Source organism: Pseudopipra pipra, chromosome 11 (assembly GCF_036250125.1).
Source record: "Pseudopipra pipra isolate bDixPip1 chromosome 11, bDixPip1.hap1, whole genome shotgun sequence".
Lineage (NCBI taxonomy): Eukaryota > Metazoa > Chordata > Aves > Passeriformes > Pipridae > Pseudopipra > Pseudopipra pipra.
The window spans coordinates 9,309,764-9,333,956 of record NC_087559.1 but is presented as its reverse complement, the minus strand read 5'-3'; the positions used below and the strand labels follow the sequence as shown (position 1 = coordinate 9,333,956).

General features: G+C 39.5%; 1 protein-coding gene across 1 annotated transcript in view; it reads left to right on the top strand.

The window, feature by feature from the left end:
• PRKAR2A (protein kinase cAMP-dependent type II regulatory subunit alpha) overlaps positions 1-24,193 on the top strand; it is a 59,394-nt gene that overhangs the window by 33,235 nt on the left and 1,966 nt on the right. The window contains exons 3-10 of the mRNA XM_064667357.1: positions 7,627-7,679; positions 9,241-9,324; positions 10,427-10,533; positions 14,697-14,850; positions 17,864-17,965; positions 19,776-19,850; positions 22,904-22,969; positions 23,587-23,725. Of these exons, the coding sequence (XP_064523427.1) occupies positions 7,627-7,679; positions 9,241-9,324; positions 10,427-10,533; positions 14,697-14,850; positions 17,864-17,965; positions 19,776-19,850; positions 22,904-22,969; positions 23,587-23,725 (780 nt within the window). The remainder of the gene's footprint in view (positions 1-7,626; positions 7,680-9,240; positions 9,325-10,426; positions 10,534-14,696; positions 14,851-17,863; positions 17,966-19,775; positions 19,851-22,903; positions 22,970-23,586; positions 23,726-24,193) is intronic.

Sequence of the window (24,193 nt, the reverse complement as noted above, 5' to 3'; positions counted from 1 at the left end):
CATGCAAAGTGGAAGGATAAGTTAAAACACTTTGCATAACTCATACATAAAGGCATTAAGTAAAAGTTGTGCCTCGATATAACTAAACAGGCAACTACATGAAGCAAATGCAATGATAAACAGCTGTTGGTTTAAAAAAAAAAAAAAAGGCAAATGTCACGTTCATCTGGTTATACCAAAGAGGTAGAGTAGAAATACTTAAGAGAATTCTGTCTCCAGTCCTGCATTGGCACAAGTTTTTTATTTTAATTGCTCCTGAGTAGGAGGAGGATTTAAACAAAGATATGTGGGCTGAGGATTGTCTTCTGAAGTTTTGTTGCAGTTCAGTAGGACCTTCCCCCCCCAATTTGCCTCTTAGTTGATAGGGAATGTCTTTCCCTAATAGATCCCTGGAGCAGGTTCCCAGGTGTTATGTGGTCTATGGTTTGTCTTGAGCTGTGTCCCTGAGTCAGTTCACTGGGGCAGTTTCCAGGCCAGATTTTGTGTGTTGGAGAGGGAGTTAAGCAAAACACAACAAAAACCCCAACGCTTAACAAAGCCTACCTAGAAATAATAATTAAGCAGGAATGCATTGTATCATGTTAAAAGTGCTTCATGTTTGTCTTTAAATCTAGTTGAAGCAGTATTGTCTGCATGTAATGCTTTCATTACATGTGTCTAAAGATATGAATCTAAGAGACTGTGATTATTTACTTTCCGTTTGTTATTCGAGGTCTTTCATCATGAAAGTTCTTGTTTGCCCCTAGGGAAATGTAATTTTAAATACTTTGCCAAATCTTCCTGTAGTGGAAAAAAAATTTGATTTGTTGCTGTATCATTTCAATGGCTGTTCTGCTGTAATGAATTGTCTAAATTGTTTTGCTCTACATCTGAAGATAAAGCCTTTTAAAGAAACACTTAAAACCATATTTTTATTAATCTCTATGAATTTAATAAGAACATTTGAAGAAAGCATTAGAATATATAAAACAAATGTACATATGGCAATGATTGTCAACCAGTTGTCATAATTTTAAAGGGCTTATTGTGTTGCCTGTACTTAAAGCCTCTTGGGAGAAAAAGTGTCTGTGCATGTAAAGCTGGATTTCCTGCAAAGGAAACACCCACATTATCATAAAAGGTTGCATTTATAATTGATTGTGCAGTCTGTTCTGAACTCATGACTGAAACATAATATGACATAGGAATGTGTGACAGTGGCATCATGGTTTTGTCACAAGCCATTGTCACCGGAAGTATTGCATTTCTGTTTTGATTGAAATAAAACAAGCTGGAGAAGTCTGATTTAGATAACACCGCTGTAAAGTACATAATCATACTGAGGGAATGGTTACAAAGGTTTCTAAAGGCAAGGATAGCAAGCCCTGTAACACATCATGCACATCTCTTAGGTGCCCCAGCCTCCCTGGGCAAAAGCATTTATCCAGGATTGTGCCTTGGGGCAGCTGTGAGCAAACGGGGGCCCTTCAAGCTCTGCCTGTGAGCTGTTTCACTACTCTGTTGAAATAGTGGGCCTTGAGGAACATCACCCACATCAGAGATGGGCATTTTCAAGTTGAGTCTGGGCTGAAACTGAAGCTTAGGGTAAGGCAGGTGAACACTTGCACCTTTTGCTGCATTTTGCAATAGCAGAGAGGCAACACTGGCTTTTCACAGCTGGGTGAAACAGTGCAGGGGTTTAAGGCCTTACAGGCTCTGTCAGTGTCTCATAGGCTTCCTTGCCTGACAGAGTGATCTGTGCAGCTCTCCAGCCTGAGCAGTTTTGAGACCAAGTGTGGAGCTGTGCCTGAACCTGTAATCGGGACTGGACTGAGCTGGTTTGGCACAGCCACGCTGAGTGACTTTGTATCTTCATAGTTAATCTGTAACACAGAACGACGCTGCCTGTGAAGAACCAAATTGATTTTACTTTAATTTCCTTTTAACTTTAAATGACATTTGAAGCCATTTCAAGAACCAAAAATCCGTTGTTTTCCTTTGCTACTGAAATTCATTATTTCTAAATATTTCTCAACTGAAAAATCTTAAATTTGATTTGACATACATGGCCATGCAACTGGCTGTGTGTTGAACATTCTGCATTGGTATTTGACAAAATTTGAGGGGGTGCTGTTTTCTCAAGTCCTGATCACTGTAAATCGTGTCTTAGTTATGCATCTATAAGAATTAAGAATGAAGTCAGGAGGTGGTACTGCTTTGGGTTATCCTGCATCTAGGGGTTGTCATGTGGCACTTATTAGACTGGTTGTTCTATTGTACTTTTAAGACTCAAGATCTGAGTTTCGGGCTGATGCAACAACATTCATTTTGAGAAAAAAATAACATTTGATTTCAGTCTGTTCTCATTAGTGAATTGAAGGCTGAAACAGCTGATTTTCCTACAGATGGCTTAACTGTTTTTCAGGTTCCAGTGTTGCTTTTCTATCTGTCATAAATGTGAAAATGGTTCAGGTGCTGCAGATGGGTGCAGGTTCTGTTTCCCACTTGCTGGATCGAGGTATGAATCTGTCGTCTGCTTTGACATGGTGAGATCTTTCACTTGGGAATCAAAGTGCAATTTCTAAAACAAAAAGTACTGAGCTAACCAGCAACAGAAGTGAGAGGAAACTTGAAGTTGTTTCTCAAGTGCAGAAAATCACGTTGAGCTGTGCCAGCAAAGACCTATGTATAAATGCTGTTTAAGCTTCCTAATTCATCTGACTACATCATTTTGAAGTGCAACTCAGCTGTCAAAGAGGGAATGACAAGACCCTGGAAGTGGTCACCTTTCCAACTGGCATATTGCTCCCAGAAGAGGCTTTGCATCTGTCTCTTGAGAGACAGACGTATGAAATGTTTGAAGCTTTGACAAACTCAAATGCAAAGAACATCACAATACATGTAGTGTAAGATTAGTCACCTGAATAAATAACTGGAAAAGTGGTTCTGCACATACTACTCTGGGTGGATTTTTATTATTGGGGCTGATAGGATCAGCTGGAGGTGATGCATCCTCATAAGTAAGGAGGAGTAAGTAGGATTTCACTCCAGAGTACAGAAGGTGCTATCCAAAATTGCAAAGGAAGTGTGACAGAGCATCTATTTGCTACTTGTTTCAATAGCAACAGAAATATTAATAATGCATTCACCTTACATAAAACATGGAAGTTTAATTTCTTTCTTTTGTATGTGTCTAAAGGTGTTCAGGTCTCAGCCTCTTGGCTGCTATTTTGAAGAAAACAAGCAGTGATCTCTCAGGGACCAGGATGGTGTGCTCTGTTTCTCTCAGAGGCTGTGATGGCTTGCCAGAGCTAAATGTTCAACTATTATGCAGATTTGCACGGAGTGCAAGGACTTTGATCTTGACAAAACTCGTATTTTGCCGAACAATATTATTTTGAGAGTGATTAAAACATGCATAAACAAAGGTGTCTTGCTACTTCTCACTCTCTCCCCACCCCTTGCTTTCCCCTCAACCATCCACTGCTGATGTCATTGCTGCAGCTACAGAGATCTTGGTTGCTTTCAGATGCTGTCACCTGCATAACAAAGCAGCGATTGAGCTATGTCATTTCTGAGCCTTCAGAAGTGTTAACAGATGTGCCTGTTCTTGAAAGCCAAAGAAGGTGCAGCATGAGAGAAACCCAAACTCGCTGTAGAAGCTGCAGGAGCTAAGAGACTAAATGTAGATGGTAGGATAAAAAGCTGAATTTCTTTCTATCTTAAAGCTTCTTAAAATTGAAAACTGTTTTTTATGTTCCAAAGCTATTTGAGCTATGTGGGTAGACTTGGAAAGAAGCTTGGTCTGCATGATGTGAGCTGATAGAGCTGTAGTATTGGAAACACGTAAGTGTGTGTGTGTCACACTGGTGTGTAACTTCCACTGATGGATTCGTGCTTAGTGTTTGCTCAAGGGCAGAGTTGTGCTCAAAATCTCGCATAGGAAAGGTGTGATTTCAGAAGCCACTTCAATTTATATCAAAATACTAGTGAGCTTTAGGTTGCACATTAAGAAAAGCCTCTTCCCCAGAAGGGCTGTGGAGCAGGTCGGCAGAGAGATGTGCAATCTTCACCCGGGGAGGTTTCCAGGTCAGCCCCAATCCAGCATTCCAAATAGCTCCCCTTGGAGGGGGAGGTTGAACTGGATGACCTTTGGAGACAGATCCCTTCCAACTGCCATTTCAATGGGTTTGAAAAATGCTACCAGTGCATTTCTTCAGGATAATGTTGTGAGAATAAGCTTGCCTTGGGATATCTGCTTTGTTGGGATACTGAAATAGTTAATACATGAATTCAGTCATGTATCAAATAGTGGGTCAAGTACGTTTTCACTCTATCAAGATGAAAGATCAGATGTTTTTTCTTTGGGAATGGCTGTAGTGTAACCCACAAATGAAAAACCTTGAAGAGTCCTGAAATTCCATAGATTTCTGACAGGGATTGGCAGAGTTTAGGTAGTTAAAGGGGTTCTTTTCAGCCAGAAGAATAACAAAGCAACACTGTTCGAGCACAGATATCATGCAACATTTTGAAGGTAAGGCTGACACACAGATACCAGCAGGTCATGTGTTCAACAGTACAGACTTCCACAAGTGATCTACCAATTAAAAATAGTGGAAAGAAAAATTGAACATATTGAGACATAAACCATGGGAAGGGTTTGATGTAATGTTTACTTTTCCTTTGCATTAGTCATGTTTTAAAGTATTTGGAAAATGCTGTTGGTTGTTATGAGTAGGCTGAAAAGCTTTCTGTGGGATTTCCAGCATATCACAATATTAATTTAAGCTTGAAGTCAGAAATCATAATTTTGTCTCTCTCCCCTGTTTTAACCATCCCATAACAGATATGTTACATTAAGTGTTAGCTCTGCCTGCAAGTAAATAAAGTCCTGTCAATCAGAGTTGTCCAAAGTCCAAAATTTCTGCCCTATCCTTCTCCATGGAAAAAGAAATCCCAGCAGGAGGTTGAAGAATGAAAAGTATAATGGGAAGGTTTTCTATGTGACAGTATGGGAATAAGTGCCATTTTGGCCACATTTTTGTTGTATTTTTGTGGTGCCCGCTCATGGGCACTGCAGAAGTAATTTCCATATGTAAGGGAAGGGCACTAAGTCCTAGAAGGATACATCCTGTGTGGGCCTTATGGTGGGTAAGATGAAATAGGGGAAACCTACCTATACAAACCTCAACCAAAGCCATTTCTTACTGAAGTTGCAGAGAACTGTGTTGCTTTGATTGCTGCTTGTTTTAATCTAAGGTTTTGCTCTGATGCTCTAGTTTTAACTGTGGTAATTATACTTGTTTTTCCAAGGAAATATTGAAGAGAATTTCCTGAATTCCAAAGCATTTTTAGCTTCTCTGCAGGAACAGGGAAGGAACGAAATAAAATTTGCAGCTTAGTATTGAGAATTTGAATGATAGAATGATACAGTGAAGTACAATGATCTCTGAATTCATAGATACATATCTTGAATGTGTTTATATGCCAGGTACTTTTAGAAATGTACAGAAATGCATTTATAGTATGTATTATAGTGCAAAATAGAGAATTGTACTCCAGTTCCTCATAAAATATGCTGATTGTAAAAAATATAGTTTATTTAATCTCCAGTTTCACCGTACTGTCCAAAGCAAGGAGCCTTTTTTCTTAGAAAATGTTCCTTATTAGAAAATTCACAGCTTTGACAATAGACTTTGATCTTTACTGTAAAATGAAAGGAGGAGGAAAGCTTTCACACCAAAATGCTAATAATGTTCTCTTTGTTAGTGCCTTTGTATTGTATATTAAGTGGATCAGCCTATCAGTCCAAGTTCTGCAGCTTGTAGGCATCCACCTTCCCATAATCCAGCCATTTTTGGACTATGGGGTGGACTATACCTTTCTTCAGCTGAGGAAGAATGCTGTTTATCCTTTCTAAAGTATCTGCCCTAAGTGTGGGTGGATCCCTCTGTTAAACTAAAAGCATGTGGTAGGTACACTGTCAGTATACTGTTTCTGTATTGTTAAATGGGTTTATTGTATGAGTAATAATTACTCTTTAAATGTCTGATGCTTAATGATTATATGATTGGATTTTTACATTGTGGTTTGTTAAGTGGAATGCTTGTTTGGTATTCCAGTCTCTTCACTCTCTCCAGGGAAGAAAGGAATTAAAATTCAATTTGCTAGGAAAGACCTGTATCTTTTAGGTAAGGGAAAAAAACCCAAAACCAAACCACACAAACCCAAGCAAATATTTCCTAGCAAATGATACTGGACTTGTCCATTTTTATAGTCCTCTTGAAAGCATGATGACAGGGTCAATAAGCCTGTGTGCATTTTTGAATTATTTGCAAGTCGCTGAATTCTAGACGTTCTAGTTCTGTTTTGTTTTTTTTTTTTTTAATCTGCTTATTTTTGTTTATACTTTGAGTCCATTCAGGGGTTAGATGTCATTGCAGTGAGCTTCTGGGCATTCTGCCAAGTCTTCAGTATTGTCAGAATGCTGGATAAAGTACAAAGAAAAATGCTTGTCTATATTTCCTTGTAAAATTTTATAAGTGGCCTATAGCCACAGAAGTGAGACCACCCTTGTTAAAGTAAGAGCACAGCTAGATGAAAACAGGACTGGCTCTTCTTTCTCTGATTGTCTGTACAGGTGGTTAGAATGTGCAGATCACTTTGACATGCAAGAACTGTAAATGTGCATGAATTAATAAGAAAATCTGAGCTAGAGCTGTTGGCTTTTGGAGTGTGTTTAGTATTGTAAAACCATGTAACATTATAACTGTTAAGATAAGTGAAGATAAGCCTTTTCTGAAGAATCAAAACCGTTTGAAATTTTAGCAGCTCACCATTATTGCCTCTTCCAGTTGATCCTGTAGATATAATGACATGTTTGGCAGACCCATGGCCCAGTGTTCTGCCGTGTGTGATTTTCCACAAATATTCTCATCCATTTTAAAAAGATCACTTTGTGTAATTTTTAAAGTTGGTTTTGAATCACCAATTGACGTTCATTTGATTCAAATATAGTAAGATTTAGGAACATATGAGAGAAGGGACTAAATATTATTTTTGTCATAGAATATACTGTAGTCAAGCTGATTGTTCATTTCCTGGGTAAATTTTGGTGCAAACATTATTTCTCTGTATCAAAATATAAAAAATAGAAAACTCCCAAAATATCGATACTTGCACATCTGACTTGAGGTGGAGCAAGTGCCTCATCCCTCCTTTTTCTTTTTTTCTTTTCCAGTGTGTTTTGCTCTGTACATTGCACTGTGAATAACAAAGCAGTGTAGCTGCAGTATTTTTCTGCTGCATTTTAGAGAAGATGCTTGTAAATGAATCTGAATGGAGGTTGTTATGCTTTGATGCAAATTGAAAGGAAATCTGTGTCTATGCTTCAGAGTACTTGCTAGGCAAGATTATTTTCTATTGTAAATTACAGATTTTTTTACATGAGAGTCTGAGAACAGCCATGTTGTGCCTGCTCAGAGAACATACAGGATTTAAGCCTCTGACACTATAATGACATAAAATCAAAAAGTTATTTTGTTTTTCCTTTAGGAAAATCCAGAAGAAAGGTATATAAATTGATTGGCTTGCTGTTCTCATGTAATTGCTTCTTTTTACTAATTTCCTCTCTCTTTTTCTTCCAAGTTTGTGCTGAAGCTTTCAATCCAGATGAAGAAGAAGAAGATACAGAACAAAGGGTGAGTGAGGGAATAATTTCATGCATGGTTCTCTCTACAGATTGACAGGCAGATGTCTCTACGTTGCATTTTCCTACCACTTGTCCCTTTAGTGCTGAGTGTGGTGTGGTGACACTGACAAAGTGACATTGCTCTGAAATTTAAGGCCAGCCTTGTCTCATGCACTTTTTTAGTCACTTCAGCTTTAATATAATTTTACTTCAAAGGACTGGAGAGCTGTGCTTAAGTCTAATATCTTTAAAATTTTGGATATTTTCCTTCTTAATTATCTTAAAGGCTTGTTGAGGCAATTCCTAGAGCACTGATGCTGTTGAGAAGAATTAGTTAAGCTTTACCACAGCTGTTTCTTCATGGGTGCTTAAAATTCCTCACATGCTTTTTACTGCCTTTCTTGTCAAAGCAGTTCTGCCTGGGTAGGAGAAATACTTGGTTGAAATATTTTAAGTCTGTGGCCACCTGTTGTTTCGAAAGCTGGGAATTTCTAGGAATTGTGAATCCAGATACTGCAATTGTATTTCTTTAGAGATGGTTTTATGAGAGCAAATCCTGTAGCCTGGCTGGTGATGATCAGTGTTTTCTCTTTGGACTTCTGGTGTTCCTTTCCAGATTCCATCACAAGGTTATTTACACTTCTGCAATGAAAATCTAAGTCTAATTTAATCTCTCTTAAAAATGAAGATACTTCATAAATAATTTTTATAATATAAAAATAAAAAAAAGACTATGAGTGTATCTGGTCATCCAAATATTTGTAAACTTGGATACATCAAAAGTCTTAATTTTCTTGACTGCTCACTCAATATTCAGTTTTCTTTTAAAATAAGGATCTGAGATCTGCTTAACTTTAGATAATGACTTTTTAGAAATGCCTGCTAATGTAACTGATTTTTGGAATCCTTGTTATTCCAGAAATAATAAATATTAATGTGGTGTCAGGTAATTAATATTTTTACATATATTTTCATAATTAGCCCCTAACAAACACACATATAAACATTTTTATGATACAGTGAGTATCAATTCCTTTAACCTGATGAGAGTTTATAATTGGAAGGAAGTAGCAAAATATCTCAAACAGCAAAGCTTTATTTAAGTAATTTTGTTGGAAAAAACCATACTTCTTCAATAGTTAGGTGGGCTGAGACTCATATATATCATATATCTTATGAACTGCCTGTATACCAACAGTAAGTATATTGGGACTAATATAACCAGAGTTTAGAAAGAAAACTGTTCACTTTTTCCTGTTTCAAGTGCTCAGACCTTGACCGTGTCTGTGGCTGTGCTAGAAGGGAAAGGAATGGAAAAGGCATCCTTTTCTTTCTTGTCTGTCCTGACTGTTATTTTGCAGGTGTTAATTGTCAGCATAATATTTTTCTTATGTCTCTTTCATTCTGTCATGCATTGTATGTTTATATATAAATACTGTTTATGTAAACAACAAATAAACAATGTATACTTTGACACTTAAATTGTGTGCTTTTTCACTCTGAAGTGAAGGTTCAGTCTGTCATCATATTTCTTTGTTGTCGTGACAGTTCTGTTTTACTTTGTTTTAAAGGTAGTTCATCCAAAAACTGATGAACAGCGATGCCGACTGCAGGAAGCTTGTAAAGATATCCTGCTCTTCAAAAACCTAGATCAGGTAATAGCATTTTAAGGAAATCTTAAATGGAGTTGATTCTTTGTATGTACAGTTAATACCGTGATCTAACAGTCCAGACACAGTTTTTAAAGACATCAAAATAGGATTCTATTGAAAAGATGGTGAATATTTTCAATATAGTGGTGCCTACAGATGCTGCAATGATAATTTCCAACTCCAGGAGTGCCGTAAATATTTCAAGTGCACCTAGCAGCATAAAGACTGGCTTGCGTGTTCATGCAGTGTATTTTTAGAAACTCAGCTGTGATCTACATCTTTAGCTTTGAACATCTGGGCATTGAAAATGCAGCAAAAGTATATTGTTAATGGGCCTGGGAATAACAAAGTTGGTAAAGCAGGTCAGCATCGAGGCGAGGCATTTATGTGGCATCATCTCTCTTGGCTTTCACAGCCTTCCTGGCTGTGCTGCTTGCAAAAAAAGAAAGTTTAGTCATGGCTCGCTGGGGAAACCCAGCTGGAGCCTGCTGTGCACACCAGCATTATCCCATTTTCTGTGTGTTTTCCCCATCTGTACCTACCCCATCTCATCTGGGGCTGCAATTGTAGGTTCTCTAAGACACAGACTACCTAGGGAAATAACTGTATAGAATTCTGTTCAGTACAGTCCTGGTCATGACTGGGGCTCTTAGATGATGACAGCACAGATAATTTACTAATAGATCATGGTGCAGTTTCTAGACATACATGTGATGAAATACACCTGCCATTGACATGAATCCATGTGTGTCCATGGCAGTGAAGCTGTGTCAGATTATACCAAACATACATGTGTGCTTTGGCACTGAAATGGTCTGCAAAAATTGAGCCATTTGGACATAAATTTGAGATAATGTCTCTTCTGTGGTGGAAGTGTCCATGTTTGTCTGCATTATTGAACTTACATTAATAATGTGGAAATGAATGAGGTGCCAGTAGAAATTAACATGTAATATCAGTATTACTGGTATTTGCATACAGTAAAACTGATGCAGTGCATGTTGTGTTTCACTGTCCAGATCAACTCAAATGAACTTGCCATTGTCCAGCAGTGTATTTTCTGACAGGTTTGGGTTTTCCCCCCGCTCCTGTTCGTTTTTTTTAGGAGCAGCTGTCTCAGGTCCTTGATGCCATGTTTGAGAGGAAGGTGAAACCTCAGGAACATGTGATTGACCAAGGTGATGATGGAGATAACTTCTATGTCGTTGAGCGGTAAGCAGCTGTGCCTGTGACATGAAGAGGATGTTTCTTTTCAGCTTCTTAAGAAAGGGAATGTTTACTGCAAACAGGTTTTGAAGCAAACTTACTTTTTTGCAGTCATTGTCTTCTCATGTGATCTTTCCAGTTTCCCCTTAAGGCCTCCATTGACTTTTGGGTCAGTGGGACAATCCGATGTGACTGAGGTGGACATTTCAAACCAGCTGGGCTTTAGCACGTTCTCTGAGACTGTGACAACACAAATACCACTTTTTCTGAGGGGAGAGCCACAGCGTGAGCTTGCCTGTGATTTGTTCAGTTTAGTTTTTGTGCCCATCAGCATAGTACAGCTTAAAACCAGCCATATTACATGCTGTCTCTAGACCAGGATGTGTTTTTTTTCTGAAGAAAGGAGGCATAAAGGCAGCAGAAGTAGCCATGTGGTAAGGGAAGGGATAGATGATTGTTTTCAGGAAGGAGAATACAGGAAGTAAAAATCTATGGTAATGGTGACTGTTGAACAACCTGGACTTTGTCCTGTTAGTTTTGATCACTGACTTCAGAGAGACTTAGGGTTGCTTTGCCTCTGTTGGTCACGGTACCTGCAGAGTTTAAGGTACCATTTTGCAATTTCTTCCATAGAGCAAATTCACATGATAATTTTGGGGATCACATATATATGCAACAGGCATATAATAGATATATGTGTGCATGCACATTTTGAGTATCTTTTACCCTTTTGGAAGAAATTCTGGCTAATGTTACTTTTAATCACCATATTTAAAGAAAAATTAAGGATATGGATTTATTTCCCACTGCAAAACTGTAATATTAAACATAAAATTACTAAGTGATTTATAAATGTCTGTTGGAATACAGTCTTAGCAAACTGCTTTTTTGATGTGCTGTTATCTTGCTTATCACTGAAATAATGACACCATTAATATTGTATGAAATACTTTCAGAGCAGTTCTTCAAGACAATGTGTCCCCTGTCATTTATGCTATGTTTAAGGAGTTTGTGAAAGAATTTCTAGGTTAGAAATGGTTTGTTTTGAATGATTCTTGTTTGTTTTAAGGACGTTCCCCTCTCTGATTAGGGAAATTACTGAACATAGGGCTACCTCAAGTATATTGACCATATGCCCATTCTCCTGTCCTCTACCACACCATCCCATTAGCCTAAACCACTGCTCCATTTCCACACTCAGTTATGTCCCTCAACTGCTCTGCCTCAGTCCAATCCCATGTCTTTGGCTAGACAGGAAAAGTTCCTTCTCTTGCCAACATTCACTGGGGAGATCAAGCTGTCCCAGATAAGAGTAAGGTACTGCAGATCAGAACTTGTGGGAGCCAGAGCCACCAGCTCTACAAAGATGAGATTCCATGCAGAGCAGTGGTTCCTAATCATGAGGAAATTTAAACTCAGTTTGGGAGCCTCTCAAAAATGTTAGATACCATCAGCCTGTTTTAATTTGTTTCTATGTAAGGCTGTTATCCTGTTGGTTACTAAAAGCTCTCTCTCTGCTATGAGTTTTAACCTTAAATAAAGAAGTGGAATGGAACTTTATCTTAGATATTCAGGTAAGTGCTTCTATGGTCTCTGTTCTACAGATGTAATGCTATTTCAAAACAGTTTTTTTCTATCGAGAGATAGTTGTGTTGGAAGTTTTCAGGTTTTTAAGTTTTTTGTTTTGTTTTACTTTCAAGTTAAATACACCAGTAACATAAATATGTTGACAAAAATATGAGGCAGAAAGGCTGTACAGTGAGGAAAATTAAACTTGTTGTTATCTAGTGACACAGCATAGCAGCCTTCGCTGTGAAAACTAACTCAGCTGCAACTCTTTTATGCTATTCAGTTATTAGAAAAACTTCTACAGTTAGGAATTTTCTGTCCTTTCTCCCTTTCCAGTCCTCCTCCATCTCCCACCCTCGAATTTTTCATGCAAAAGAATAGGAGGACACTGGTCCTTTTGGAAAGCCACAGTCTTTCCACTTGTTTGCAAATGCAAGTTCAAAGGACTCTGGCTCTTTCAAGGCATCAGTAGGCATGTCTTGTTACTCTGATATAAGTAATTAATGCCTGAATATCCTTGAGGATTAGTTTCTTTCTGTCTGAATGAACAGTGACTTTATGTTCTGGCACAGGCCTTTTTTTTCCCCAGAGTCTTCTGCTTGTGATGCTTCCTTACCAGATCACTTGTGTCCGAGTGTCTTTAACTATGTACAGAGGGACAGGAAGGCAGGGCAGATGCAACCTGAGGATGCAGCAACTATTTAGGGCCCTCTGCATGGAAGGAAGAGCTCAGAGGGATGTGTTCCATGGCTGAACATTTAGGATGCTCATTGCTGCTGAGGAGGCACCTGCTGAGTCTCTGCTGATTGAGCAGTCATGAGTCAGGAGGGGCAGCATTTGCCTCTGTTGTCTCTTGGAACAGACTGATCCACAATCTTGCTGAGGTGCCCTCTTCTGCTTTTCTGCTTTTTTTCTAACTTGGGGTTTTATATTTTTTCATGTCAGTACTTTTCCTTTGAGTCCTTGGGCCTGTAACGATTACCATCTCAACAATTACACTTCGCTCTGTTTTTATTCTTCTTATCTCGCAAGGTTTTAGCTCACGGGCTAAAATAACAGCTCAACAACAGTTTTCCCAATAAAACTGAACCAAGGTCACCCAGTGTTGCCTCACCAGTTTAGTTCTTGGGCTGCAGACAGCTGAATGCTTGGCTGAAGGTTATGTGCCTATAGCTATTTGGAAATAAATGGCATTAGTAAGTGACTTTCAGGCTGAGGGATGGGAAGAAGTTGTTGCTTTTGCTTAAGGTGTTCACAGATATCTCTTCTAGATCAAAAATACACCTCTGGAGATTGTGCCTCTCAGAAAATCATTAAATGGATATCAGAACTTACAAGAATTAGTGACACTTTCCATCCACACTAAACCTTTTCTGGTTTACTCTTAGTATGCTGCTGGGTTCCTACTCTGTCTCATAGGTGTAAGCAGCAGCAGGTACAAAAAATGGCTGGTAAGGATGCTGTGCAATCTCATGTGCCTTCCTTTCCCACCTACTACCGTTTCTGGTGATTCCTTTTCTTTTTTTCTTATGGGCCTAATGATGTTATGGGAGATAATGCCATTCCTTTGGACAAAAATCTAAACTCCTCAGGAAAATTACATGTTTATTCAGCTGCTTAAAGCCAGGAAGGTGTTCCTTTGCTGCTTTTCTCCAGGGTGTATGTTCTGTGAAGTCTTGTAGGCCAGTGGCTAGTACCTGAATGATCTCTGGTGCCATAGCTAAGAATTAATCAAGCCTACTCAAACTATATTTTTATTGTTTAAAGCATAACAGTCCTTAGGGTGTTACCGGCACGTGTTTGGCTTTTAAATGGCTACCTTTCTATGCACAACCTGTTTCTTCATAGGCAGTTGCTGTAGTGCAGTTTGATCCAGATTTGAGTCTTGAGCTTACTAGCTGGACCCAAACCTGCATCTTCATCAGAGTAATCTTTTGATTCTCTGTAAATTCTGGGATACTGTTCTCTCAACTTCATTATAATGTAAGGAAGTGTGCTTCATGGAGAACAGGATGAGGAGGCCTTTCCAATTTAAACAAGTTTCAGCTCAGTATGAACAAAGTGCTTTGACATTTCATCTTGATCTGTTCAGAGATCCTGGTAGATGTCAGCAGGTTTAGAGCATCTTGAGGTTATGATATACATACCCCTAATCTGGAGTTGAGACAAACCCACAGTAGCAGTTGAGCAGTTTCCCAAAGGTCCTGCAGCAATGCTGTCACTGAGAAAACAGGTAGAGATGGGTCCAAGTCACTCTAAAGAGGCCTCACTGGGTAACACACGTGCTGTGAATTGACACTGTTAAAGATGATGAAACTGCCTCTCACCCTGGCCAGAAGAGCAATGTCAAAATACTGTGCAGAAGAAACCAAGTCGATCCTGCCCATATCTGTCAGGAGTGAAAAGCTTCATTAAGAGAGAATTAGTGTGAAAATAGTGTAGATAGAAGCAGCTGAGAATCATGCAGTTGGAAAGCTCAATAAAGCATGTTCCATCTCACACAGCAATAAAAAGCCTATTTGTATAACAGCAAAAAGCTGTTTTTAAGATTTGTACTGGAATGTTGTCTAATAAAAAGTGTCTATTCCATTGTTTTGCAGGGGACTGTATGATATTGTTGTAGCAAAAGACAACCAGTCGCGCTGCGTGGGCCGCTACGATAATCATGGCAGCTTTGGGGAACTGGCATTGATGTACAACACTCCTAGAGCTGCCACCATCGTTGCCACAACAGAAGGAGCCCTTTGGGGACTGGTAAGGAAAGGAAGTTGCTTTCATAGGCATAATATTTTAAACAGTAACTCACCGTGTCCAGAGCTTCTCTTGGTATGGCTCCTCTGCTCACAGCTATTTTATCATGATCTGTTATCTCCTGGCATGAGAGATCCATTGTGCAAATCTTTTTGGCTGCCTTTCTAGAACAACTTGTCTGTAAAAACTATATCACTAGTTCTATCTGTCCCTTTATGGTTTTGCATTTGCTATAATTGTAGCTTTTGTTAGGGGGGAAGAAACCCTGGTTTTGTTTTCATCCTGCAGAGGACAGTGGAGGCATGCACATTTTTTTAGGAGGGGGAAACAATATCTAAATGACGTTTTTATTTTCCACTTACCTTCCTACCATTTTGTCTGCTTTAAGGGGAATGGGAAGGTGTTAAATATCTTCTTGAGAATGTTAGTAATTTGAAGAGGTCAGAAAACCACCTAAAGCTTTGTTTTCCTTCACAATAAACTGTCGTCATGTTTCTGGTCCCTCTCTGTCATCTTGGAAGAGGTTCTCGGGTCAGCATGACCTATGAGATACCAAGCTAAATGATGGTGTTGCTTTGCCTCTAGCCCAGCAGTGTTGAATGTGAAGCTGTAGACATTAGTTTCCTTTTTTAGTTCTTTTCTCTGTACTATTTGGAAGGGGTTATTTTCACAGTGCTCTCTTACTCATCTGTGAGGGTTCACATAATAAGAGGATTGTGCGATCAACGGAGCCTTTGAAGCCACAAGTGTTGTGTGCTGTCTGTGTGCCCGGGCTCCTCAGCAACTATCGCTGGGGGTTGGCCTTGTGTTGTGACCTTGATTGTAGGACTGATAAGCTGCTACACATGGCGAGGTGCTTATGCAATCTCAGCGCCTGCTGAGAGAATCTGACTTCCCTTTTCTTTGTGAACTTAAAGAAAAGAGTTTGGTAAATCAGCCAGGGAATAATTTCAGAATCTAATTTCTGGAAGAAGGCAGAACAAAGCAGCTAGCTACAAACTGAACTCATTCATAGAAGGAAGAAAATAAGATGATGATTCTTTGTTTCAGTTTGCCTTTGATAAGTGCACAAATTGGGTTAATTTTGGGTTTGCTTTTTCTGTGATTATGTTCACATAATTAGCAAGGTGTAGTTGAACAGGGACCTCTCGCTAGTCATCTGTCCTGGGAATATTTTATTAACTTAGGCTGCATTTTCCAGTCAAACTTGTTATTTTTTCCAGGTATTCTGTTTGTTGTCATGTTTTGTTGTACTATTTTGTGCCTGATGTAATTTAAACAAATTTTTATTAGTCTGCAGAAGTCATTGCTAAAGCTCATGGGTCATCTGCCATTTAGGAAATGTCGATTACTCCTGCTGCATTGCAGGCTTTGGCCAACAGAAGCCCAAAAGGCTCAGGCACAAAGCAGTTATCACAGTGGGTCTCTTCTGGAGCAGGGAAATGTCCTCAGCCTTTGCTACTGAATGTGTCTGGGGGAAACCTCATGATCACACACGCTGCTTTCACGGCTCTGCTTTCTTTGTTCAAATACTGCTGCTTCTCCTCCCTCACTGATATTCTCAAGCAAATGAATTCTGAATTTTTTATGCTTTTGCAATTCCCCTGACTGTTTCTGCACCTTTCTGCTTTTCAAAACATGAACATTTAATGACATTTCTACCAGTGAAGAATTTCTTAAAAAAAAATCTAAAAATCCCTCATGCTTTACCATCTTTTGTTCTCCTTTGGATAACAATAATACCATCCTGCCTTTCATCTTTCACATCCTTCAGCTTTTATGTTCCACTAGTATCACCTCTGTCAGTCCTTGCTTCAAGTTACAAGTATTTGCAGCCTGCATCCCATAGAAATGTTCACTTCAAAATACCTCTTCACCTTAAAATGTTGTTGCTTAGGTATCAGCCAATGGTTTTGGGAAATGAGTTCTGGAGGAATGGCTCTCAGGGCACTGGATGTTTCTGCTAATTGTGGCTTTTTTTTTTTTTGGGTAACATTTTCCTAACCAAATTGGTACTCTTTTCATCCTACTTTTTGGTTTTGATTTTTACACTTATGGCCTTATCCTGTGCAAGGCAAACTCTGCAGCTCTGGCTCTGCTCGTCATCCAGCGCTGATCCCAACAGGGCAGGTGGTAACAGAGACACCTGCTGGGCAGGTGCCTTCCCTTTCGCCTGGACGTGCCTCTCAGTTTGAGCTCTCCTAGGGCCTTTCCCGTCGGTGCTTGCCGGTGTCCAAGTCCATCTTTCCCGTGCGGGAAGGGATCGCGTTGTTCCCGCCGGGACGCGGGGCTCGGCCGGGCCCGCAGCGCCGCCCAGTGGCCTTGGAGGGCAGCGCCGGGGCCGGCGGGGCTGGGCTGGGAGGGGGGATATTGCCCCAAATTTGGGCTCCAAAACCACGCCGAACAGTTTTTCCTTATGGAACACACGGACAGGTGGCAGTTAGGAAGTGGTCCTTGTAAAAGCTGGCTCTCGGATCCGAGAAAGTAGAGGAGTGAACAAGCCTGCTGCTGTTCCATGTTCTGTTCCTGATCTGTTTGAGAGTAGTGTAAATCTCCGACTTTACTTTTGAAATCTGTGGCTCAAGTAGAGAAGAATCCAATTTAGACTTAGTCCTGTAGTTGCCTTAAGTCTTAGAAATTCCAGTTTCCACTGCTGTCAGCAGAAAGAGCAAAACTTGGTTGTATGCAGAAGCATGAAAGATATTCACAAACAGGCAAAGAAAACCTCAAAACTCAACCCTGAAAAACAGTACAAGATAGACCAAAAACTGAATTCCTAAATGCTTATCTGAGGAGAATCAGATCGTACAGCTCCCTGGTTTTCAATTTGTTATTCCCAGAAGTGCTTTCAGAGGAGCTGTTGCAGTCACTGTTGTGGTGGATATGGTATCATTTTAACAGCTGGTTTCTCAACCCCAGCGTTTGCTGTAAATACTAGTTCATGTTTGTCAGTTCTTTAAACAGGGAACATTTAAGTGAAGAGAAATAATGTATTTCTCTGTGCTGTTTCTTGCAGGATCGAGTGACATTCAGAAGAATTATACTGAAAAATAACGCAAAGAAGAGGAAGACGTATGAATTATTTATTGAGTCTGTGCCCCTTCTTAAATCCTTGGAGGTAAAGCTTCTCAGAGACATCTACATCAAATTCTTGCATTAGCAATAGCTCCACAGACATTGTTTCTGCTGTGTCAGAAATCTGTGTTATTTTTGCTTAGAACAAAATATTAAGAGCCGCTTTGGTATCACATTTACTACACAACTTAATTTGCATTGTTGAAGTTGTACATTGCTTTTTTTTTTGTCAGACCCTTTATTCACAGTAAGCAAGTTGCTGATTTTTATCTGTCTGATTTTTTAGAAAAATCTTTCCACAACCACCCCCCCCAAAAAACAAAAAAAAAAACCCATCTACACAAAGTGCAGATTGGAACTCAGGGCTGTGATTTCCTTTGAGGGTGTGATGTTGAAGTAGTGATACAGTCACTGGGATATTTGGCCTTTATCAGCCACAAATGATTTTAAATTTGAGACAAAGATGTGGGATGGTAGTAGATCTTGCTTTAACCTTAACTGATATTCAGGAGGTAAACTAAGAATAGGCTAAAGGAGGTAGCTGGGAACACAATGACAGGTGTTACATTGGTGTGTGTGGGGCATAACTTCAGGAACAATGTGCAAATTGTCACTTCTGTTGACAACCTGTATCTTCAGAGGGCTCTTGGAACTGACCAATCTGCTTTGACATTAGTATGTGTCTGTCCTTGCCTTACATCATAATTTAGCTTTTCTTTGTGTTCTCATGATAAAAAAATCTTTCTCATGATTTATCTTTAGCATTTGAGAAAAACTCTTTATCCCTTTGGGAGAAGATTACAAAATTGCCAAGTATCATTAGGTGTGAATAACAACCTCTAATACATGTGATTTTGGACATATACTGTAGCTGTGGAAGGGGTAAATTACACAACACCTTCTTCCTCAGTGCCTGGCTTAAACTGGTTCCATCAGTGTGCCTTTTTTTGAGAACAGAAGTGACTCAAATATTTAAAGATACAGAAAAATAACTCATTAGCACTAGGATGGCTTTTTGCATGACACATTGCAGTTGAATCATGCGTGGACCAGATTTTGATTTCTCAAACATAGGCAAGATTAAGGTGCATTTGGGGAATGAATGGATTGATTACAACTGAATCATCTGTTGAATTTTAACAGCAGGATTTTCTTCCTTTCTTGGTATGTTTTTTTATGCTACTCTGAAGCAATAAAATTGTTTTGTGGGGTTTTAGATGGGCTGTGGGAAACACAGGAGATAATTGTAGCTGTTCTCTTTCCCCTTCCTGATTATGAAGACTCAGGCTGCTCTGTGGCATGTCAGATAGGGTCTCCTGCCCTTGCTGCTGGGCATCCTGGCTGCAGTGCCTGCTCATGCTTCACAGCCCTTGTCCTTTTCATATTCCCTTCCTTGCCACTCTAGGAATGAGTTTTGGGACAAACCCTGCCCCCTACATATTCAACTATAAAGTCATTAAAATGTTTTGAAATGATGTTGCTAGTGTAAGGTAGTAAGTTTATGACATTTTTCTGAGTGCTTTCTTCAAATTTCAACTGAATATTTAAGGAAGTGATTTCCCCTCCTCCCTGCCTTATTGCTCTAAACGGGCAAATCAGTTATTTTTTAACTTTGCAGGTAAGGAAAGCACAGGGATGGGACATTAGACAATTTTCTTTCCCTGTTGATTATGGTATCTTGTGAACTGTGTTGCAGTACTATGACCATGTCATTTTGGGGCTATATTTATAAATTGTGTGTTTGTGTGTCTAGTGAATGCCTCTCCATTTCAGGAGAGACCACAGAGATTCAGGAGAGTTCATAGACATGAGCTATAATTGATTATTGTTTCTAATTTTCCTCTTTGTTCCAGGCATCAGAGCGAATGAAGATAGTGGATGTTATAGGAGAGAAAGTGTACCAAGATGGGGAACGTATCATTTCTCAGGTACTTGAACTCTAAACTTCTCTTTTTCGTTCTCCTTTCTCTGCTTCTTTTTTTTTTTTTGTGTGTGGAATTGACTTATAGAATCTTATTACTTGGACCAACTTGGCACTTATTTTTTAATACTTCCAATTTATTTAATCACTTCTTGAATGTTTGGGGAATGGACAGTATGTATTTTGCTGCAAATTTATTCTACCACTTTAGCTTCTGGGTATTTCTTCTCTTACCTGTGTTTTCTAAATGGTCTTCGCAAGGTTTCAAGGGGAGTGTGCCTTCAGAAGCTGAAATTAAATGTCTGCCTATGCAGTTTCCCATGAAAGCCTCCAGCTAGACTTTTCCTAGGCCCCTATGACCAGATCAAAAAAGGAATCACAAGCATGTAGTTAAGGCATCTCTAATGCCTAGGTCTGACTGAACAACAGAAACAAACAATTCAACACGAGTATGGTTTGAATGAAAGTAAATGCAGTCATTGGAATGTTTACCTAGTTGGACCCAACCCAGTTTACTATTCTAAGAACTATCAGGGTTAACTAAAACCACTGTTCTTCCTGATGCTTCTAGAAAGAGTATTTCAGTGGTGTGGTCTGGCTCAGTTGACAGCCTTTGGTGGTTGGTGTATGTTTTGTCTGCTGCAGCAGATCAAGGCTGGAGTGGTGGAACATGAAGCTGGATGAACTCAAGCTAAAGCTGTGTGATTTCTTTTTTTTTTTTTTTTTGGCTGTGACACAAATAACTTTTTGGAACACTGTTACTGATGAAACAATTGGATTTTGTGTCAAGTTTAGCTTGGGGTTGCTGTGTTGCAAAAGTGCTGCAGTTCAAGTAGAAGTGAATTCAGAAAAGTCCTTGGCTTACCTGCAATTGCAGGTTTTTGGTTACAACCATTGTTCTTGTTTTATAAACAGAATATGACTCCTTGATAATGTCTTGAATAATTAATCTTAATTACTTGCAATGTCAGATAAGTGGATGCAGGAAACTTTAGTTTGCTGATAAGCAAATACTGTCAAATTACTTCTCTCCAAAAATACCCTGGTTTGTAAGTTGAAACTCTTGTTGCTTAAGACTCTGAGAAGACTGAATTCTCAGCAAAATCAGAGCTTATAAATAAGTCTCAAAACTGGGAACTCACACCATCAGTGATCCAATTACACAGTGGGTTTTAATCTTTTGTAATAACTGAATTAAGGACAAGGATGTAATTATCCTTAAAAGGAGGATTAATAGTGTGGATAGGTCTGGTGGTACACTGCTAGAGTTGATGGAATTCTAAGCTTGGAAAAGATATGGTAACTCTTACATTGCAGCAGTTGCATCAATTCCACAAACGCCTTTCCTCCTTTTCTCTTGTGGATAATTTTATATTTTAATTACCCTTCTGGAATTTGGCCCTTCAGTTAAGGGCAGTAAGCTTTAAAGCACTTGAAAATTGTTAGTAGTGTTACGAGGATGTCTCCCACTCAGTTTATTTCCATTCTGTTAGAAAAAGTATTATTTAAGTACTTACTCTTTCAGAAGTGTGCTGGGAGTATTAACTCATGTTGTGATAGATGGCAATGGTGAATGAAAAGCTTTGCACTGGATGACTTATGACCACCCCCAGGAAGCTCAGCTAAAGGCCTAATTTATTCTGTAACTCTGTGTTTAAATCTTGCATCATTTTCTTCCAGCCCATGTTTCATACTCTGGTTGTAACTATCTCCCTCCATTCTTCCCATCACATTCATCATCTCCTTGCCCACTTGACTTAATGTCAGATTTATCTCTCTTATTTCAGGTTTTTTGCTGAGCTGCTCCCATTCCCTTATCAGTTCTTTTTCCAGCCTCTGTCTCCCTGAAGCCTTTAGTCCCTTTGCTTGTGATTTATAGCAGGAGGCATGTGCTAGGTCTCTGCTCTGACTTCCAGCCCTATGCCAAACCCACAGGGGCTGATACAGAGAGGGAAAGTCCTCTCTGTCACAGATGAAACTTTGAAATTAAGTGCTGGCAAAGCTCTCCAGAGCAGATGTAAACTGGGATCTGCTGAAGGTTTGCAATGGGGTGGGGATTGAGAGATGTGAAGAAGGTTCTAGAAACTCTCACAGAATTGCAGAATGATTGAGGTCGGAAGGGACCTCTGGAAGTCACCTTGTCCAAACCCCCCTGTTCAGCCAGGGCCACGGAGAGCCTGTTGCCCAGGGCTGTGTTCACATGACTTTTGAATATCCCAAAGAACAGAGAGTTCAGTACCTTTCTGGGTGTGCTTGGTCACTCTCACAGTGCCTTCTTCATAGAAACAGCTGGATTGCACTAAATCACAGTTCTTTAATTCACACCCAGTCATTCAACAGCACCGTGTGGTATCTTTCTAGAACTTGATATAAAATGGCTATCAGTTTTTATTTTCTTCCACTTGCCCCTATGTGACTGATTTTCCTTTAATGACATGATGCTGAGTGCTTTATTCCTTACCATTCTCACTACCTCTATGGAGCCATTGCATCATTCCTCATGTAGATGGGTTGCATTGGGGACTTGCCTTTCTGTAAACTATCCTCCTCTTCCTTTCTATGTTTGTGCTCCTCAAATGCAGCTATTCTGGGTTCTTCTGTCTCCTGCTATTTTACTGTGAATTGACTGAGCTCACACTTAGTTTAATGGATCTTTTTTCCTGCTGACATCTAGAAACACAGACACTAAATTGGTGTTTTATTAAAATTTGCCTATAGAAATTCTAGGCTCTGCTTAGTTTCACAACTGGCTACTTCTATCAAGAGCAGAAGGTTTGCACTTACGTGATTTTGCTTTATATCATCAATCTCCTTTGTGTTTCCCTTTCCTCCTGCCCACTCACTGGATGACATGCACTAATAGTTACTTCCTTGTGGGTTCCTCTAATGTATTATCCAACCAGTCACCTTTTAATGTTAGGAATCTGAATGTTTGTCAATTCTAGCAGATTTCTGTACAAGGTCTAGTTCAAAGTGGATGAGTTAATACCCTTTATACATACTTTCAAGTACATATAAGTCAAGTAAAAAATAATTTATTTTACCTTTTCCTCTTCACAGGGCGATAAAGCAGATTGTTTTTACATTGTAGAATCTGGTGAAGTAAAAATCTTGATTAAAAGCAAGGTGAGTGCAAATTGAGTGATTAGGGTTTAGGTCAATCCCTTATTCTATTGATTAATACAAGAGATATGAAAAAGCCTACCCTGACTTATTTTAATATATTATTTTGTGATGTTTATCATCATTACTCATGTGATGAAGGTTGTAAATTCCCATACCTGAAGTTAGTTTACTAAAGTAGAAAAGTCTTTTGCTTCTGTCTGCTGCTCTGCAAACTAACCTGATATACTCTCCCTGGCCTTAAGGGTGGAGATGAAACGTTTCTTCTGTCATTACAGAAAACTGTAGCTTAGAAAAAGTGGGGTCTGTTATCTCTAGTGACATACTGGATGTTGGCATTTAAAGCAGCCTCGGGGAACAGCTTGTGGTAGATGATAAAGGCTGTGTTAGATTGATTTAACAGTAAATACCTGCCAGTCTCAACACTTGTGGGCTGGCACATGCTCAGTTCTTATCATGGTGTTGAGGTGTTCGACCAGCACAGACCATGACTTGGGAATCTCCGGGTTAAAGGCCCTAAACCAATGAGCTGTTGCATGTGTGTAAGGTATGTGGGGTGAACTGCAGCCTTGCACAAGGACAGAACTGTGTGCAAATAATGAAACTGCACTGTTTGACAGACTATGACGAGTAAAGAAGCTAACCAAGAAGTGGAGATTGCCCGGTGTCACAGAGGGCAGTATTTTGGAGAGCTTGCACTTGTTACCAACAAACCCAGAGCAGCCTCTGCCTATGCTGTTGGGGAGGTCAAATGTTTAGGTAAGCAGATGTTCTGTGTTTCTAGTTACCCTTTTCTGGTCTTTGCTTGTCTCATGGAGCATGCCTGAGTGAGCAGCTATTCAAAACCAGCAACCTTTTGCTAACTGGCAGTCAGACACCAGAAGGCAGGGGCAGGGGCTGGAGCAGGGCTCCACATGGAAGTCAGAGAAGCACCTCTGCTTCCTTATGGCAGATTCTCTATTTTCTGCGTGAGTTGTGTGTACTCTCTGAAGGGCATTGGCTTCTTGTGTACAGCTTGTTTGTCACACATACCCTTCAGGTGATCTTTTAATGCCAGTGTGGGATGTATTTTGCTTCTGTATTTGTCCTCAAGGTCAGGTTTGTATTTCATTAATCTTGTTTCTACAAATAACAGTACAGAGGAAAATCAGAGACATGATTTCTGTTTCTGACCTGAGTGGGTTGGACTGGAGGTCTGTTCTGAGTTTAAAAACCAGATTGGTGTGT